Source organism: Streptopelia decaocto (genome assembly GCF_964273445.1).
Source record: "Streptopelia decaocto genome assembly, chromosome: 22".
Lineage (NCBI taxonomy): Eukaryota > Metazoa > Chordata > Aves > Columbiformes > Columbidae > Streptopelia > Streptopelia decaocto.
In genome coordinates, this window is record NC_138677.1 from 5,563,051 (window position 1) to 5,581,936 (window position 18,886).

At 51.7% G+C, this 18,886-nt stretch overlaps 2 protein-coding genes and 1 long non-coding RNA gene across 6 annotated transcripts; 2 read left to right on the forward strand and 1 right to left on the reverse strand.

Annotated features, from left to right (window-relative positions):
* The first annotated feature begins 61 nt into the window (after window positions 1-61).
* ODAD4 (outer dynein arm docking complex subunit 4) lies at window positions 62-8,334 on the forward strand. The gene is made up of 11 exons (XM_082070805.1): window positions 62-178; window positions 635-766; window positions 1,073-1,226; window positions 3,350-3,411; window positions 4,105-4,261; window positions 5,192-5,416; window positions 6,221-6,428; window positions 7,280-7,366; window positions 7,583-7,779; window positions 7,967-8,132; window positions 8,217-8,334. Exons 1-11 carry the CDS (start codon window positions 71-73, stop codon window positions 8,230-8,232), a joined length of 1,512 nt encoding a protein of 503 aa, XP_081926931.1. The 5' UTR covers window positions 62-70; the 3' UTR covers window positions 8,233-8,334.
* LOC309448933 lies at window positions 5,295-11,755 on the reverse strand. 3 transcript variants are annotated; one of them, XR_014185878.1, is made up of 4 exons: window positions 10,966-11,755; window positions 10,676-10,874; window positions 8,332-8,397; window positions 5,295-5,429 (listed from the first exon to the last, which is right to left on the reverse strand). It is a non-coding gene; the product is annotated as an uncharacterized lncRNA (long non-coding RNA). The 3 variants fall into 3 exon arrangements; XR_014185879.1 differs by having other exon boundaries at window positions 10,676-11,752; XR_014185880.1 differs by lacking the exons at window positions 10,676-10,874; window positions 10,966-11,755 and adding an exon at window positions 9,786-9,888.
* Window positions 9,963-15,643, forward strand: CNP (2'',3''-cyclic nucleotide 3'' phosphodiesterase). 2 transcript variants are annotated; one of them, XM_082070806.1, is made up of 4 exons: window positions 9,963-10,068; window positions 11,795-12,464; window positions 12,927-13,069; window positions 13,654-15,643. In XM_082070806.1, the coding sequence occupies exons 1-4, from the start codon at window positions 10,066-10,068 to the stop codon at window positions 14,104-14,106; spliced, it is 1,269 nt and encodes a 422-aa protein (XP_081926932.1). In that variant the 5' UTR covers window positions 9,963-10,065; the 3' UTR covers window positions 14,107-15,643. The 2 variants fall into 2 exon arrangements, with proteins under 2 accessions (XP_081926932.1, XP_081926933.1); XM_082070807.1 differs by having other exon boundaries at window positions 9,964-10,068; window positions 11,800-12,464.
* Window positions 15,644-18,886: the final 3,243 nt, after the last annotated feature.

Genomic DNA, 18,886 nt, shown 5'->3' on the forward strand with positions numbered 1-18,886 from the left:
GGGCCTCGGGCCGCGCCGGAAGCCGGCTGTTGCCAGGCAGCGGTTGCCAAGCGACGGCGTCAGAGCGGCGATGGAGGCGCAGGCGGTGCAGGGCGGCACCTTCCTGAGCTTCATGGCCGAGGGGACGCTGCTGTACCAGCGCGGCGAGTACCAGAAGGCCCTGATCTACTTCAACAACGTGAGGCGTGGCGGAGCGGGGGGGTGAGGACGGCGGGAGGGCACCCAGGGCCACCGGGGGTGCAGGAGTTCTGGAATTCACAGAATCCCAGAGTGTCAGGGGTTGAAGGGACCTGGAAAGCTCATCCAGTGCAATCCCCCATGGAGCAGGAACACCCAGATGAGGTTACACAGGAAGGTGTCCAGGTGGGTTGGAATGTCTGCACAGAAGGAGACTCCACAACCCCCCTGGGCAGCCTGGGCCAGGCTCTGCCACCCTCACTGAGAAGAAGTTTCTTCTCAAATTTAAATGGAACCTCCCATTGCCTCGTCTTATCATTAGCTGTCACCACAAAGAGCCTGGCTCCATCCTCGTAGGAACGTAGGAACACAGCACGTTGCATCAAATAAATGTGCTTGTGTGTATTTGTGCTGCTGAGCCAGCGCTGACCACGTATCCACATCTGCTGCGTTCCAGGCGCTGAAGCTGCGACCAGGAGACAAATACGCTCTCGTTGCCCGCTCAGAGTGTTACCTGAGGCTTGGGGACGCACAAAACTCCCTGAAAGATGCTGAAGCTTCTCTCCAAAATGACAAAACGTTCTCCAAGGTAAACAGCGGAAAGTGACAATGTCTGGGGTAGCCAAGGACCGGTCTGTGAAACTCTGGAGGGTCTGAGAGGCAGTTTTGTGTAGAAACAGCCAACTCTAAACACACCCTTGAGGTTTTTCTTGCTTTCAGAGAACTGGAGGTGCTTGGACAACAACTGAGAAAGAGTTTTAGGATCTGATTTCTTGTATGCAGATTGCAATAGCACAGGGATCTCACTCCTTCCTAGCAGGGAGTTAACTGAGATAGCTGAAGTTTGTTTTTCTCTTTTACATGCTTTTTCTTTTTTTCCCAAATGTCATTTCAGGGTCTTTACCAAAAAGCCGAGACATTATACACCATGGGCGATTTTGAGTTTGCGTTAGTGTTCTATCATCGAGGCTACAGACTACGTCCCGATCTGCAGAAGTTCCGGCTGGGTATCGAGAAATCCGAGGAGGCAATTGTCAACTGCGTCGGAAGTAAGATGGTTTATTTTATGGCCCCTGCAAGCACAGCCAGAAGCTGTTTGGTGCGCAGCTGATGGTGAAATTGCCACACAAAGGCCCCTGCAACAACGATCTCTCTGCTTCTGGATTCATGTGCTCAGTGGTCACTCTCAGGTGAAACCAGGAATCACCAAAAAGAACACAGCCCTGTTCTTTTTTTCTATGCTGAATGCCTGTTTGTATACAGTATCTAATAACTTTGGTTATGTAAGTAAATTAACACTAACTTAAATTTCCAAAGTCACCATGAGATGATGTAGGTAATACAGAACAGAGCAGCTCATCTACTTACAGCCCTGCTGATTACAGAACCCATTCTGGGTTCGTTATCCTAATATTCAAGGTCTATTGTGGAATTTGCCTTGCTGCCCAAGCCTGGCCTTCCCGGGATCCTGACTTTCCTCCAGCTTACGTTGCACAAGCCCAGTGAAACCGCTGACTTTTGCAATGGAGCTTTCAACATTTCTGGCTTAAATCACAGAACGGAGTCCTGGGGGAGACAGGAAAGGCCAAGGACCCAGTGATGTTCAAACGCAAAACTTGTCCCTTTCCCCTTAGTTTTTCTCTTAGCAATGTCCTTATACGCAGACAAGCCAGGACGGGACGTTGTCGAGGGTTTTGATTGCAGGGTAACAATAAAACTGTGGCAGATGCATTGTTAACCCCCTATCCCCCTTCTTCCCCTCTCTCTCCCCCTTCCCGCTAAGGACAGACGATCGGGAGGGAAAGGAGGACAGAGAGAAGAGAGTTGGAAAAATTAAAAGTGTTTTACTGATGCTACTAATAAGAATAGAGGAAACAATACAAAATACACAAAACCAATCTTGAAAGTCCCAGCAACTGCAGAACTGGCACCCGAAGTCCTGGACTGGACTCTGCAGCCAACCGGAGCTGGATTCAGTCTCCCACTAGGCCTCGGCTCGCAGGGATGACTCACAAGGTCCTCTCCTAATGTCGGCCATAAGGAAAAGGGAAAGAAGGAAAAGGGCGAGATCCTCATGATCTCCCACTTTTATATGGTCAGTTCCTTGGCCACCCGTTTCTTGTTGCCCCTCTCGCAAGAGGTACATCCATGGTTATCAATAACCTTGCATTCCATTGCTACGTTTACCAAAACATGCATCTGGTTCTCCAGGAAAATGCAAAACTCTTCCATACATGATATATTTTTATAAATAAAACAGGGAAAATGTCCAGATCTTGCTTTCCTCCATCTCTGCTACTTCCTTAGCCTAATAGCAATGCCCAGATATCTCTGCAGCTCTCAGCTGAGAATGGTTCCAATGCTTGATATAAGGGCTTGAAATGCCTTCAAGCATCGGGGCTGTAGGCAAATGAACAGATTTAAAACCAAGATGTATTTTAAATCAACCTATAGTTCCTAGATGCAGGGGAAAAGCAGCAAGACAACACATCAGCGGTTGATCTAGATGTTTAAATAGTTGAGAAACACACACACATCCCCCAAACTGTGTTACTGAATGCGCTTTGCTTGGCAGATTCAGAAGCACCTGCCTTCCGTGATACCACATGTACTCGCATCACGGCCGTGGCCTCATTGCCTTGCTGAAGGAAATCTGCTACAACAGCACGCGAAGCTCCTTCCTCCCTTCTGACCAGGCCAAAAAGAGCAGTTTGTCACTTCTATTCCACTTCAGCGTGCAATCTGGATAGCAGAGCTGGATGGCAGAGCGCAAATGAAATGGGAGGTTTGCCCTAATGCCAGCGCACTTTAAAATAACTCTCCTCATTGCTGGAGATCCCTGTGCTTCTGATCTTTCTGTTTTCAGCCGTGATCCCTCAGGAGAACCTGCCATCCTTTTCCTTCCCCGCTTCCCACACAGGTTGTGTCTGTAGGAAAATTCCGTGTGACGGGAGCCCCCTGGTGCCACGTGAAACCAGCCATTAAAATCCCCAGAGGAGCTGCATCTATGCGCTGCATTCCCTGCTTGCAGAACGCACCAACATCCACCTATTCCATTTGAAATAATTTGTAGAAAGCTTCATTTCAAACGGGACATTATAGACTCGGCGCATTTATGGTCATTTTAATTTCTGTTCTTGAATGCTAACGAGCGTTTTCTCTTTATTTGCAGGTCCATCCTCAGTTAAGCTGGAGAATAAAGCGGATTTGTGCTTTATAAGCAAGCAGGCAGAGGTACAGGCTGAAGCGCTCTTGCTTTATCAACTAACTTGATTTATTATAATGCTAATACTTTCTGAAATAGGCATTAGAGGATTAATATTTGCTGCAGCAACGTGGATGCAGACACAGCTGGTCTAGTGAAGTGTCTTCCAAGTGCAGGAACCACACCGATGCCTTACAAGAGCATTTATGCATCTGCTTTTAATGCAGTTCTGGCTCCAGCTACACAAAAGTTAAAGAGACGGGGAAGAGGAACCACAGGGAAACAAAGCCCAGCTTGACGTTTCTGTACCAGCCTGTTCCTGTGGGGTGTTGCTGATCACCTGTCACAGGTTAATAAGTAACAGCACTGAGGTCAGAGCCACGGTCCATTTATCTACAATATTTACTTTGCTTTCACCTGATGTTTAAGCTTCCCACTTTTGCTAATGGGCGCTTTTTCGATTGCTTAATGTTGGGGTGGTCCCCTGAAGGAAACCCTCCAGAACAACACAAGATACTGGGGCAGAATCAATGCTTGCTCTTACTATAATCCCCTCTTCTGTTCCTAGAAGCGAGGGAGCACTATTAGGTTCAAAATTTCAGTTGCTCAGGACCAAAGCAATTGATGAGACCTTTTGCTTATATGGAGTGTGAACAGAATTCTGCTAATTCTAACGTTCCCCACTCATCTCCCCCAACTGTCCTTATTTTCTCTTGCTGTAGAGCAGACAAGCAAATCAGAAGCTCCAAGTCAAACTGACTCCGGATCAAAAACAGACAAAGAAAAAGGAGCCAGTGAGGAATCAAAAAGTGGAGCGACAGCTTCTCGGAGAGCTCTATGCTGACAAGGCCTACCTGGAAAAGTTGCTCAAGGATAAAGGTATTTTTCCATTGTTTTTAACTAAATATTCCTTCTAAAAAGGAATTTATACCTCCACGACCACTCTTATTTGTATCAGCGTTCACATAGCACATAGCACTTGCAGTGGTCATGGGAGAGGCAGGTGTCTGGAGAGCACGGGTATTTTGGAGCCAGATGCAATACTCATAACTACGTTTGCGCACATTTCCTTCCCTGTTAACTGTCAGGTTTTTGTATCAATAAATAAACTCCAAGCAATCTATACTGATGAAAAAAAGCAGAAACAGCATCGTCACAAATTAACTTCTGTCACGACGATGAATTCCACTGACACTTGCATTAAGTGCAAAGCGCTGCTTGTAAACTGTAACTCACTTGTGGTTTCGTTATAAATGCTGTTCAGGTCCAGATGTGGGGTTTCGAGAAGTATCTTATTTTAGAACGAGGCAGAGAGATGATTCCCCTTCAGTCGTGTTTCTGGGGAACTCTTTACCCAGTGATGGAGAAGTAATTACAGAGATAGTCTTCTCGCAGGTTTTATGCTGTTACTAACATTAATAATACATGTGGGCTCCCTGCTTTCCAGGCATGTAAAAGCCTCCATTTCCATCTTGTGCTCTAATCCACAACCCTTTCCAAAGTGCCATTTCAGTACAAACGCCCCATACGACCGTTCTGTCCAGCTCATCATCGCCCATCACTGCTGCCTCCCGTTAATTGGGCCCCTTCTTGGCTCTTATCAGCAACTACAGGGGCTGGGAACAGCCTCTCCCGCTCACTAAAACACACAGAATATGCCACAGCCATGAGTTTTCCATAACTTCCCTCCTAATCACATCAGTTCTCAGGTGCACTGTCTATCAGAGCAGAAAACCACACACAGTCCCCACCGAACTGCAGCTTCACAGATGCATTAACACTCCCCTGGGTTTACCTTCTTCTGTTCAGATTTGATGGAGAGCAGCACAAGGCAGGGGATCAGAGTCGCGGACCTGGTTTCGGACGGTATTTCCTACCTGGACACGTGCAGCAAATTCTGGCAGCAGCAGAAGCCGATTTATGCCCGTGTGAGGGAGCGCAAGCTCAGGCAGCAAATGTGGGTCCGGGACAAGAAACAAACACCGGCTGAAATCAGCAGATACATCGTGAAGAACATGGAGGACATCGACATGTGTAGGTGTCCTGGCTGGAAGCAGTAAGAAAATAATGATTGGCACATGTAATTATTTGCTGTAGTAGTTACAGTTCCGAACAACAGAAGCGGCGTGAGTACTAACAAACACTAGTAGGTAGTTTTGGGGAATATTTGCTTTTGTATTCTTCACCCTTCCCGACACTTTCTTAGATACAGAATCCAACACATTTTTTTCTCAGCTTTTTCTGTCCTTGAGGTCTTGCTGATTGGTTTTCAGGACATCACTTAGATACGAAGCCAGCAAATGCCTCTGCTCTGGTAAGCAGAAGTTGTTTTATTGAGACAATGCCGGCCGCTTAAGTTAATAATTTCTATAGTTCAAAAATACCATTGTAGAGAGATGAAGAAGCTGAAAACCAGTGGTCTGGGAGGAGTAATTCAGCCACTTTTGTCTCTTTTTCTCTCCCGTGCTACATATTTACAACTCAGGGAAAATAATTTAGTTGTTACTGCAATTCAGTTCTTTTAAACTACACCAGCTTGGTGAGGGTTGTGTCAGAAACACCCTGCAGTCCAATTCCTGGTTAAAATGAACAGAGCTCACCAGCAAAGCGCAAGGGGCTAATTTAGGAGACAAAACCCCAAGTGCTAGAGCTAGAACTTCATCAGAAGCACCATCTCCCAGGGACAGGTTTCTTGGAGATCGAGGAGGAGATGCATGAAGAGTTTGGAGTTCTAACCTTCCCCAAGCTTAGTCTGAGGCTTATAGAACTGCGCTTAGTCTCACTTCCCAATATCACCGTGTCCACACATTAGCATTAAACTTTCCTCTTTGTCTCCAGTGCTGAGCGGCGATTGCCCTGAAGAAAGCTGCAGGAAAGCCGAGCGTGTGCTCAAAACAATCCAGGGGTGGTCGGACGATGAAGTTCCCAACAAGAACGAGATCATTGGAAACCTCCACAGCTGCATGGGGAACGCGCGGTTCGAGATGGGCCAGATGAAGGCGGCTCTGCGGAGCCACAAAGCGGATCTGGCACTGGCCAGGCAGAAGTAAGTGCTGAGGGGTTCAGATGGATGAGGAGGAAAGAGAAGGAAAACCCCCCTGTTAAGGTGTTTTAGCATCAGGTAATGTTGTGATTATCCCCTGGAGATTTAATGGGGCAACACATTCAGACTCTGCCCAAGTGTTGTGGTCTCTAGTGACTTCTTATCTTTAAAGGCCCTGGAGCACGTGGCACAGCTCCATCTCTGCTGAAGCAAAGCAAAGAACGCAAGTCGCAGTCTCGGCACTTTGGCCTCTAGGATGCGCTTCCCTCTCAGGAAGGCTCCCAAATACACAAGTTTTCTGTTACATTTTCCTTTCAAATAATTCGCCCTCAAACCACGATAGCAGGCGTTAAATATTTGCCAAAGAGGTACAGTTACCTGCCCATACAGAACACATTCTGCAGCTCTTTCAGCTAAAACAGAATGAAACTAAATCTAGCCTTAAGATTTAATAAAGGTTTTGCAAAGCACAGGAGAACACACTGAATAGCTGCTTGAATTGAAGTTATTTTAGTTTTACTTTTTGCCATAGGGCTTTTAAAGTGTAACTGATCTATTGCTTATCATTTTCATTAATTCAGTTCATTAATTCATTTCTTAATATTGGTTTAAGAAATTTCTGCCTCTCTCCTGCTAAACCATTTCCCCTGTGTCTTACGGGGAGTCAGTTGCAACAGCTGCAGATAAAACCAAAACTCTATCTTGATTTCAAGACTTCCAGGCTGCCATCAGGCCTTTAACTCTCAGCACTTAGCCCGTTGAGCACCAAAGGAAACATATCAGGCTGAAGAAAGCGCAGACTGGATCAGGAACAAGACTCCAGCTACTATGATTTCTCCTTCCTTTCCACACAGCAAACTGCCGGATGCCTTGTCCAGAGCCCTTGATAACGTTGGCAGAGTTTACGCCAGAATCGGCAAATTCGAGCAAGCTATTGAAAGGTATGAACACTAAAACAAAAGAGGCGTAAGGTTGTATTTTGAATTTAACAGATGCTGCTTTCTCCGTTTATTCACACCGCTAGCAAAGCAAGGGGGGCTGTGACATTGTTCACACCCACCGTACCTGCAACGCTTTGTTTCTAGAATCAGTAGTTGCGATGATAACTGCACATACTGAGTCGTTAAGTATCTGCCTTTCTTGCTCTCTGCGTGAAGCTGGGAGGAGAAGATTCCGCTGGCAAAATCCAGTCTGGAGAAGAGCTGGCTGTTCCATGAAATTGGCCGCTGTTACCTGGAGCTGAATAAAGCTGAAACAGCCCAGACATACGGACAGAGGTCCCTGGAGTCGGCAGATGAGGAGGGGAACGTCGAGTGGCAGCTCCACGCTTACGTGCTAATAGCACAAGCACAAGGTAAAGGCGTCAGTGCCAATTTTGTTCTAGGGATGGAGACAGCCTGTCTGGTGAGCATCTGAGTGAAAACATCTCTGATTTAACAGCTAAAGTAACCACTCAGATCAAGACCTATTGGACAGTTGCTTAACTGTTGTTGTTCTCTTGATCTTGGGTTAAAATAGATGTTTTCATTTGCCTGTGACAGTAAACTTGAAGAATTACTGGTCTGCGATCATCAGCTTTGAAAAAGCACTTGAGAAGGCGACAGTTATTCGCAACGAAGCTGCTTATGACGCCATCGTTATTGTAAGTGGGTTGTTGCAAAGAGGAGAGAAGCTCGGGGCAGCATCAGGAAGTCGGATGGAACTATCGTCCAGTGTCCTGTGAGCTGACAAACAGTCTGTGTGTCCTGTGAGCTGACAAACAGTCTGTGTGTTCCGTGAGCTGACAAACAGTCTGTGTGTTCCGTGAGCTGACAAACAGTCTGTGTGTTCTGTGAACCTGTGTTCACCGACCGGACAGCGGGTTGGGGGTGACGGGACCACACCTGGCTCACCAGGGTGAGCTCACCTGGCTCAACTGGCACCTTTTGGTGACCCCTCCTGGGGCTCCAGAGCTCCAGCAGAGCCTGTTCTCCTGCCAGAAGAAGAATTATAGAGTGAGAAATGGAATCTTCAAGGCAGGAGATATTTGATAAGGGATATTAATGGGTAGTAACCACTGCTGGGAAAAACGAAGCTCATGGTAGTGATAGCAGAGATCAAAAGAAAACAGGAAAAGCTTAGGTATGTAACTGCGTTTCTAGAGCTTTTATTAATAACCCGTATCACTTGCAGGCCTTAGACGATGTGAGCCAAAGCTTCATCAAAGAGCTGAGAGGAAAAAGGAAAGCAAAGGAAGCTGACTCTGCTACAGGTAGTTGTCACTTAGATCTCAGCACCCCATAAATATAACAACTCCCCACCTGCCTTTTCTGGAACGATAACCTTGTGCTGGTATAAACCAAAGTCAATAATATCAACGCAGCCTTGGTAAGTGAAGGAGCCTGGTTTCACCCTTCAGTGCCATCCATTTAGAAAACTGCTTTTAATTACACTGAAAGCAGCTCCAGCGCCCAGAGCACAGAACTGTGGGTGCCGTCAGAAGCAAAATCGTTTCAAAACGTGCCTGTGAATAAACGAGACCCGCAGCGTTGAGATCTTCAAAAACATCCGCTGCGCTTTAGAATCCACATTGTATAGAAATACTGATTTCCTTACAAGTATTGAATTAAAATCTCGGCGAAAGCATCGAATTCGCGGCCACCCCGGGGCTATTCCCGGCCCGGGCAGGAGGTGGCGGCACCTCCCCGGTGTCCCCCGGTGTCCCCGTGGCCACCACCCGGGTGTCCGGCACCTCCGACCGTGCAGCTCAGCCCCTTAAATCCCCACAAACTGCGTCCTGGGAGACAGAAAATAGAAGGGAGCTTTCTAATGGTGGTGATGGAGGGCGGGAGTCGGCCTTTCTCGTCCCCTACCGCTGGCTCGGTGCTGGAACTTGCTTTAAAATTGCCTTTTTTCCTTCCCAGAGAGCGATTTCAGCCCTGAAACCTCAAAAACGAGCCTCGAGAAATACAGACGGGAAAGTGAACTAAGCATAAAGAGCGAAGGTGATAAAAAGCAAGAAGAAGCAGCCGGGAATTATAGAGAACCCGGAGACAACCAAGAAGGAGGAAACGAACCAGAAATTAAAGAGGAGGAGATGGGGAGCAAAGAGGAGACGAAGGAGAGCGAAGGGGAGGAGAAGGAGAGCGAAGGGGAAAAGGAGGAGAACGAAGGGGAAAAGGAGAAAAGCGAAGGGGAAAAGGAGGAAAGCGAAGGGGAAAAGGAGAGTCAGGAAGAACCGGGAGGTGACGGGAACCAGCCGGACCCGGCTCCGGGGTAGCGCCGCCCGTCCTGCGGCGCTGCGGGGGCGCGTTGTGCTGTACCCCCCGCCTTGAAAACACGAGCTCTCCCGGTAACCCCGACTCCCTCGTATCTGCGAACCCGGTACCCGCCGCTTCCTCCGCCGCGCCCCCGGCACCGCCGCTCCCCGCGCTGTCCCGCAACGGGATCCCAGCTCCGCCGCCCCCGGGGGAGGTCCCGGTCCTGCCCCCCGTTCCCGGGTCCGTCCCCCCGCTCTTCCAGCGCCTGCGCGGCCGCGGGCGGGGCCGGGCCGGGGGTTCGGGGGGGGATCCGGTGCTATGAAAGGGACCGCGGCAGCGCCCGCTCCAGAGCCGCTTCCCCGCTCCGCACCGGCGGCCGCCCCGGAGCCGCTGCCCTCACCATGGTAAGTGGGGGCCGGGGCAGCCGCTTCCCCCCCGGCCGCGGGGTTCGTGTCCCGGACGGGAAGAAGCGCCCGGCGGCATCGCCCACACGTGGGTGCTGGGTCCGGGGAGGGGGGTGCGGGATACAGCCGGACCCCGGGAACAGCGTTTGGGGGTCCCAGCGGTAAAGCCGGGGGTGCAGCGGCTCCATCCCGGGCTGCCCGGAGCCATCCCGGAGCGTCGCTCCCTCCAGGAGAGCCCGTGGGGACAAGCGGGAGCTTTGTGGGGCCAGCGGGGAGGGCCGGGGCGCGGGCTGAATGGGGGATTGTCCGCCCGGGAGCCCCCGCGGCGGGGCTGTGTGGGACCATTGTCCGTGTCCCCAACCCGTGAAGGCGACTATTATCCTCCAAGCTGGCCGCTAAACAATGGGGCTGAAGGGTGTTTTCTATTATTGTTCTTTTGTTTGCGCGGTTGAAAAGCGCCCTCAGTTATTGCGATCGCCAGCAGCTGCCTTCAGCCAAAGACCAACCCCAGCCCCAACCTTCGCTCGCACCCGGGGCCTGTCCCGCTTGTCCCCCTTGGCAAAGGGGACACTTGCAGCTCTCGCAGGTGCCTCACGCCATCACCCACCTCTTGTACGGTGACTTGGGCGCCTCGAATTCATGGGGAAAACGATGTGGGGGTCCCAGGGGAGCCGTGTGGTCTTGGCTCTTCCAACGCGGTTTTGGGAGCGGGCGCGACCGTCCCGCTGCGCCATAGCTGACCCCGGGCAGCCCAACACAACCACCGAAAACAATGAGGCTTTGGAACCAAACGCCACCTCCACGTTCTGGAATAAGGGATAGAAGAGTTAACCAACTGAACGTCTGTTTTGGAAATTATGTTTTCACCCCATAAACAGCAAAGCCGTATTTTTCTACCGCGGGCAGAGCGTGTATGTAATACGTAAAACCCCTTGATTTTTTGCATCCAAGGCAAAACCTGCTCCTTGAGCATCGCCCCGCGCTGCCGACGCGAGCAGGTGCAGGTTGAGGGCGAGGGGGGGCGGAGGGTTCACATATCGACCCAAAAACCAGTTGGTTCTATTAGAAACTCGCACAGTTGGTTTCTTTCCCGCTGCCAAACCCGATTCTGTGCTGCCGGGAACGCTGCTTTCACTTTCATGTTCAGCTCAGCAGCTGCTGGCAGGTTTTGCCTTTACCGGAAGCGATTTCAGTTGCTCTTAATCACTCGAGGAGCCCGAATTCCCCTGCGAGGCGCCCGGGGCGCTGGTGTTCAGGACAATTGGTAACACAGGGGATTCTGCTCGCAGCGCTCCCCCAGAAACAGCCTTTCCGTGGGGACGGGGGGTCCCGAACAGCCCGAAACCCCTTCGCAGCCCCTTGGGTTGGGTCGCAGCCCCTTGGGTTGGGTCGCAGCCCCTTGGGTTGGGTCGCAGCCCCCGCGCGGCCTCCTGGCGCCGTCCTGTTTTCAGGCGGAGCTCCCCGCGCTGCGCCCTCGTTACCCCCCACCCACCCGTGGTCATTTGAATAGCGCAGAGATAAATCGGACGCTTGCACCAGCAGCTCGTGGTGCCTGCGGAACCGCAGCAGCTGCCACGTGATGGGTAAAACTTCCCCTTCCCGGTCGGGCTGGAGCCGCGTGTTGAGCTCCCGGTGGGACGGGGACGCACAGGACGTGGCGCTGGGGGGGTCGAGGTGTCCCCTGCCGGGTCACCAGCCCGCAAAACACTTTCTTGTTGCGTTTCAGAACAGAGGCTTCTCAAAGAAGAGTCACACGTTCCTGCCTAAGATATTTAGGAAAATGTCTACTCAATCAGCCAAAGAAAGACCCGAGAGCTTGCACTTCCCGTTCCTGGACGATGAAGACACCGTCTCCACGGTCAAAGAATCTAGAACCTTCTTCATTTTACGAGGGCTGCCCGGCAGCGGCAAGTCCACCCTGGCCCAGGCCATCCAGGATCGGTATAAAGATGCCTGCAAGGTCATCTCGGTCGATAACTACAAAATCACACCTTCAATAAGAAGCACCATTCCTGAAGAATATTCCAAGGTGGATGAGGATCTAGTTGACTATTGCAAACGAGATATCAGCGTTATCGTTTTGGACGACACTCACCACGAGAGGGAACGGCTGGACCAGCTCTTCGATATCGCTGACAAATACCGCTACAAAGTCATCTTCGCCGAGCCCAAAACCCAGTGGCGAATGGATTGTTTGCAGCTGAAGGACAAGAATCAATGGAAACTGTCGGTGGAAGAGCTGAAGAAGATGAAGCCCAGCTTGGAGAAGGAATTCCTGCCCATGTATTTCGGGTGGTTTTTGAGCAAAAGAAGCTCCGAGATCCTGAGGAAGGCTGGCCAGGCCTTTCTGGATGAGCTCGGGAGTCTCAAAGCCTTCAAAAAGGAGAGTAAATACTGTATGTATAGAAGTATCTTGCCAAGTTCTTACTGGGGTGATGAAATGTTAACACTCAGCAAACTGAGCAAGCTTGGTTGGCTTCTAAAGCGAATTTCTAGTTAAAGTTCGCAACGAGAAAAACTGTTTAAAGCTCCAAATGCGTTTCCCATAGCGATAAAGTTGCTGTTGTAAAATGAAGTTTTCCCTGAGAGGTTTATGTAGTGGGGGAGCTGGGGCCGGGGCATTCGGGTCGGACAGAAAAGGGAAGGACCGAACCCCCCTGTCCCTTTGGGGGTTGGTACAACAATGTACAGAAGCTTCTGCTTTCTGGTTCCATCCTCTGTTACCCCGGGCAGTTTGATTTACCCATCAGCAGTAAGATAAAGCACACGGACAGGTTGGTGCAGGAAGCTGAGATGGGACTTTAGGCTCACGGGGTGACACCGGGGGGATCGTTAACATTCTTTACCTGTGTTTGCAGTTGCTTCTGCTATCGAAGATCCCAAAATAAAGATCGATCTCACCAGCTACTTTGTGAAGAGGCCGCCCGGGGTCCTGCACTGCACCGCAAAATACACCGACTTCGGGAAGGCGGCGGGAGCCGAGGAATACGCGCAGCAGGAGGTGGGTGCGCGGCTCCGCTGCTCCCCGTAAAACCGGTTCTAAGCCCTGTCCCAACAGGGGACACACAGGCCCCTTGGCGGGTTGGGGTGTGGTTTTGCTTTGAGCCAAGAGGGCGACTACAGGGACAGAGTCAGAACTGTGGGAGAGATGGTGAATCTTTCCTGCTCCTTTCCCGTCCCTCCGACTTCCAGCATCAGCTCCAGTAGCTTGATCTGAATGATTAATTAAGATCTTGTTGATGATGTCCCTGCAGGGCTTGGACTAGATGACCTTTAAAGGTCCCTTGCAACCCAAACTATTCTGTCATTCTCCAATAAGGTATTTGCGCTTCAGCTAAATTATTTCGAAAGGGATGAGCCCAAGTTCAATATTGGAACTGGTGAAGGGCAAAGGTGTAACCAGCTCTGAATTCACAGAGCGGGAACTTCATGCCATGATTGAGCACAGTTATCTCAGATATGTCCAAGCCAGAGGTACCGTGATCAGCCAAGACCCCGAGCTTAGGGACGGTAAAGCCACGCACAGCAAACCCCACCTGTGTGCACTTAGAGCTGAGCTCTGGCTTTGTTTCCCTCTCCCCCCAGGCTGTGAAAGCTGCTTACGGCAAAGGCTTCACGCTCTCCATCTCCGCCCTGTTCGTCACCACAAAGACTGTGGGCGCCCGCGTGGAGCTGAGCGACCAGCAGCTGCCGCTCTGGCCCGCGGACGCCGACAAAACCGCGCCCGCCGACAACCTCCCGCGGGGCAGCCGGGCCCACGTCACCCTGGGCTGCGCCGGCGGCGTCGAGGCCGTGCAGACCGGGCTGGACCTGCTGGAGTTCGTGAAGCTGGAAAAGGCCGGGAACAAAGGGGATGAAGTGGGGGAGATCGGAGGGGGGAAACTGCTGTATTTCAATAACGGTATGTGGATGCTCGTCCTGTCGAAAAAGATCGATGTGAAGGCGATATTCTCAGGTTACTACGGGAAGGGGAAACTCGTGCCAACGCAGAGCACCAACAAACGGGGCTCTGCTTTTAGCTCCTGCACCATCATCTAGAGCAGCAGCTGCCTGGTTGGTTGGGTTTTAAAAGGCGAGTAACTCCCGTAACCTGTTAAAGTGTAAAGAGAAATAATTCTACCTGTACTAAAGTAAACCCTTTGCCAACCCCAGCGCGAAGCCTCTGGGGAGGGAGTTTATCGGCCTCAGGACGAGGAAGAAAACAAGCAAACGCAGGTCACCGAAGCGCTGCTGAGCGTATTCTAATGGAAGAGTTTTGGCAAGAACTGACCACGGTCTTCTGCTTGTTTTCTTCCTTGGAGGAAGATCTCCCAGGTCTTTTATAACCTCCCTCTGAACCACAATCGTTAGGTCTTTACCTGTCGGTACCACGAGCAGCCGCAGACCAGAGCCCGTGCAGAACTGCTCGGAAGCCGAGGGAAGCGCGACCGTCTCTCCCCTTCTCCCCAACGTCGGCCACCGTGGCTGAGTCACCGGCTTAAAGATGAGCGAGACCTCAACTGGGCATCGTTCCTGTCCAGCGGTTCAGCACCCGCAGAGGTCGGTTCTGCAGCTGGTTCGTGTTGCATGTACACGCTGCACAGCGGCCAGAAGCAAAGCAAAACCACCAAAACAACCCAGAAAAGGGGAAGCAGTGACACACGGGGGGGACATTGGGTTCCCGCAGCCACCACACCGGGGGGCTGCGCCGCGGCGCCCCCGGCCCGTAGGGAACAACCTGCCTTGGCAGGGGTGGAAGAGACGGACTAACGTCTTTTCCATCTGATTCTCTAGGAACTAAAATCATGTCTGGAGTATAGAGCCGTACTTCATGCAAGATTTTACTACTTTTCTCTAATGCACTTGAATGTTAAGGTAGGACGGCTGTAACCTTGTAATGTAGGAAGTGGAGGTATAACCGCATAACTCAAACCTAAACCGGTGGCTGGACAGCAGTTAATGATCAAGCACTTCTGTTATTAAATCTGTTTTATCGAAACTTATGTTCTTTCTCTTAGCCAGACCGTTTCCCGTTGCTCCGTGCGTGTGTGGTCACTATTTACCGTAACACAAAGCTAACGCATCCCGGTCAGGACAGAACTCACGCTGCGGCTCAGTGTTTGAACTGGATAGTGAATTAACCCCCTATTAACGTCTGTAAATACTCACTGTGTTTGCCAAGCGTGCGCTGGGCTCGTGTCTGCACCGGAGCCGGCGCCTGGGCAGCGGAACCGGGGCCGATGGGGCAAACGCTCTGCAAGGTGACGAACAGAATAGTTCCTGCTGTTATAATGACAAATTATAACCAAAAAATCATATATACGCCCCCACACTTGTAATCGTTCAACAGACAAAGCCTTGGGAGCTCCCCATGTTCAGCTGGGGCCTTTGCTAAAGCTCACGCGGGTTTGTTCCATCAGAACTCGGCTGCCCAGGCCGCCCCTCGCCCTCGGGTCACATCCAGCACTGACATGCACCGCTGGAGTATCCTGTTTATTTGCCTGTTCAAGAACAACAGGGAGACTGTCGTCGTTTTACGTTTTTATTAGTTTGTACATCATATACAGTTTATAATAAAGTAAACCAATTGCATATGGTTCTGCTTCGGTCTGTGATATTCTTCATAGAAACACATCATTATGAATTATGCCTAATGAAGTAAACAACGGGTATTCACATTTGTTTTACCATTCACATCCTAGAGAGGTCAGGGTGCAGGGGGACGGCGCTCGCAGCGACGCGACGCCCGTCTGGAGAGGGTGACGGGTGGCAAAGCGATGGGGACAGCGCTTGCTCCATGCAAAAGCCCTTTCCTCCCGCGGAAAGGGCGAAGATATTTACACTGAGGTAACCGTTCCAAACTCCGCTCAGCTCAACGCTGCAGCGCGGGCTCTACATCCTCTCCAAGTCGGCTTCACGTCGGCGCCCGGTTTTGCCGCGGCGTTAGAGCAAAGCGGCCGAGCATGCGGGGAAGGCGCTGGGGTCGCCGCTTCGCGCTCAGCCCCTCCAGCCTTGCTTCGTGCAACTTATGTCTTTAAAGCCGGAGCTGCTGGGAGGGAGCCCGGGGACCAGGGGCAGCTCTCCCACCAAACTCCGTCTCCCCAAAGCTCCGCTTTGCTCACACCGCGGTGCAGATGGTGCTGCGGCTCAGCACCCGCTCGCGTTTCACCGCAGAACCCTGCGGGGTCTGTGCTGGAGCGCAAAGCCGCCCAACCCCACGCAGACGATCCCACACGGCGCTGGGAGAGCGAAGCGTTACCCACGGCTTCCAAAGCCACGCGCGGGTCCTGCTGCCCTGGTACGAGGGGACAACGGGGACGTCTCCAGAACACCCAGAACGGGGGGTGACGGAGCCCCCGCCACCCCACACCGACCCTGGGGACACGCGAGCGCCCTTGCGCTCGAGGAGGGGGGAGGGTACAAGGCACGGATTGCGACGGGATGAAAAGCAGCCACTTGAAGGTGAGGGAGCGTCTTTAGTTCTTTCTGACACCGAGGAAGCCGTTTTGAAAGAAAAAACAAGAGCAAACCACCGCGTGCTCCAAACACTTTGGTCATTCGATGGGCTGACGAGGGACACGGAGCCCAGTTTCCCTATGGAAACAACACACCAGCCCAGCAGCTTTCCCTCCGGATCCCCCAGACACAGAAAGCTGAGACACGTGCAATATTCCACGGATAATAATACCGCTGTCCCGAGACATTCTCCTTTCTCCTCCCCCAATTCGCATTAATGTATTTACGCAACAGCCAGGAGCCTTTAGCGCTCAGGATCCAGCTCTGCAGCAACATTCCCAAGTGCACAAACCAACTCATGTCATCTCCTGGGCAGCACGAGGAGCCCAAACAACGAGGAGCCCGTCAAAGTGAGCGGCCAGAAGCACCTTCATGGGCCTCACGGCTGATTTCGGGTTCGGTGTTTCTGGAAAGGACCCTCTCGCTGCTCCCGCACAACCGGTGGAGCTGACACGGCATCCGATTGGTGAAGTGAATCTACACAAGGACAAAACCACCGCAGGCGCTGTGGTCCAGCGGTCACCCCACCACACGTGCAGTCACCCCCCACGCACCCACCCTATGGGGCCTTTCTGTTTTTAATGTGTGAAACTGCGTCCATTTCCATTTGAATACAGCCGCATTTCACTCAAACTATCCCTACGGCACCACCGGTGTCACCGTTAGGTGAAAAACCCACCATTGGAGGGACAGCATGCGGTCCAATGGTTCCTCATCTCTCACGACACCAGAGCCCCACGTCACCCGCTCCACATTCTCCCTGGATTTCACAGATTTCGCAGATGAAACCAACAACTGTTGAGCAGCTACCGAGCTGCCCAACAGCAGTTGAGTCCATCCCATCTGCTGACAGACCCCCGCACAACCCCCTGCGTGATCCCAGCCCGGGGCTCTGCTGCCTCCGTACGGCCCGTCGGCCGGAGCGCCCACCGCTCCCCTTCCAAAGGCTCTTACACCGAGACATAAACCTTTCACAATCACAAACACCGACTCCCAGAAACTCCGCTTGTCCAAAGGGCTTTGCCATCGCTTCCTTCCAGACACCAACAAACGGCTGAACGAAGCCACGTCTCTCCGCTAGAAAAACAGCGCGAAGGTTCCGTATGAAACACAACCCACAAAGAGCGTTCAGGAGCGTGAGCGGCAACGCTCCCGTCCCAGCACCGCACACCCGAGCGGATTTGTCGGGAAGAAACAAGAGTCCCATGTCCCTAAAGGAGGAGACGAAGCCACTGCAGCTTCACCCCGGCGCCGCCGTCCTGGGGGACCGGACGCGCTCGAACCCAGGAGGGAACGCGTGTTCTCCTCCGAGCCGCGGAGAGCGCCCCGTAGAAGTCTTGGCACTCACCGTATGAATATTGAACTACGTTAAGACATGCATTCATGTACAGCTTTATAAATACCTGCGGTATGTATTGTCTCTGTCCTCCAAGGAACGGTCTCATTGCAAGCTTGGAGAGAAGGAAGCCTGTTGTACTTAATGGAGGGGGAATAATAATAGGAACAATACTAAAAGCCACTGCCAAACGCAGGACATGCCGCTGCACGGGGCTGAAGACCGAGGAAGGTCCAAACTGTACAGAATATCAACAGACACACAAGACGTTATGAACCCGAACGCCACACCAGAACAAGTCCTGTAAACTCTGATTTACAAGTCCTGTGAGAACTGGAGAAGTATCAATATGCATAGACCAGTATTTCCATTGCCCAGGTAGTTACCGTCTCAAAGCCTGAAAGACGTCAGGACCTTATTTTGCTCTCAGTGCAATCTGAATGAGTCCACCACATTACACTGGCACGAAGAATAAACGTTGTAGAGTCTATAGTTTGGAAATACCACTCGTTTGCCAAGCCGACTTTTGAGCGAGTTATAAAATGCTTCCTTTATTCTGCAGTACTAGAATTGAAGCCCTTAAATCTTCCCTCTACCAAAGCAGGTTGTCAAAGCTCCTGACAAGAACGCAGCCGGGGACGGCGGCAGCACCGCGACACTGTTGCCAACGTTGGACACGGATTCGGCGCACGCCGGGCTCCGGGGGCGCTGCGCACACAGGAAGGAAGACGAGGACATCGGTGTTTGAAATACGTTTGGTGCAATGAACTCACTGAGATCTCAGTTCCTGCGGTAAGAGGTTAAATCGGGTGTTACGTACAAGCGAGCGCCGGGTGTTGCGCGGGTTGGGGTTTTGCGCTACGAGACTGTTCCACCCGGTGCCAGCGCGTTGTTCCTCTCCAACCCCGCGCGCTGCTCCAAACAAGCGTCGCCAACAACGCGCCTGCTCAAAAAGCTGCTTCCCAACGTTAACAAGGGGCAGGATTT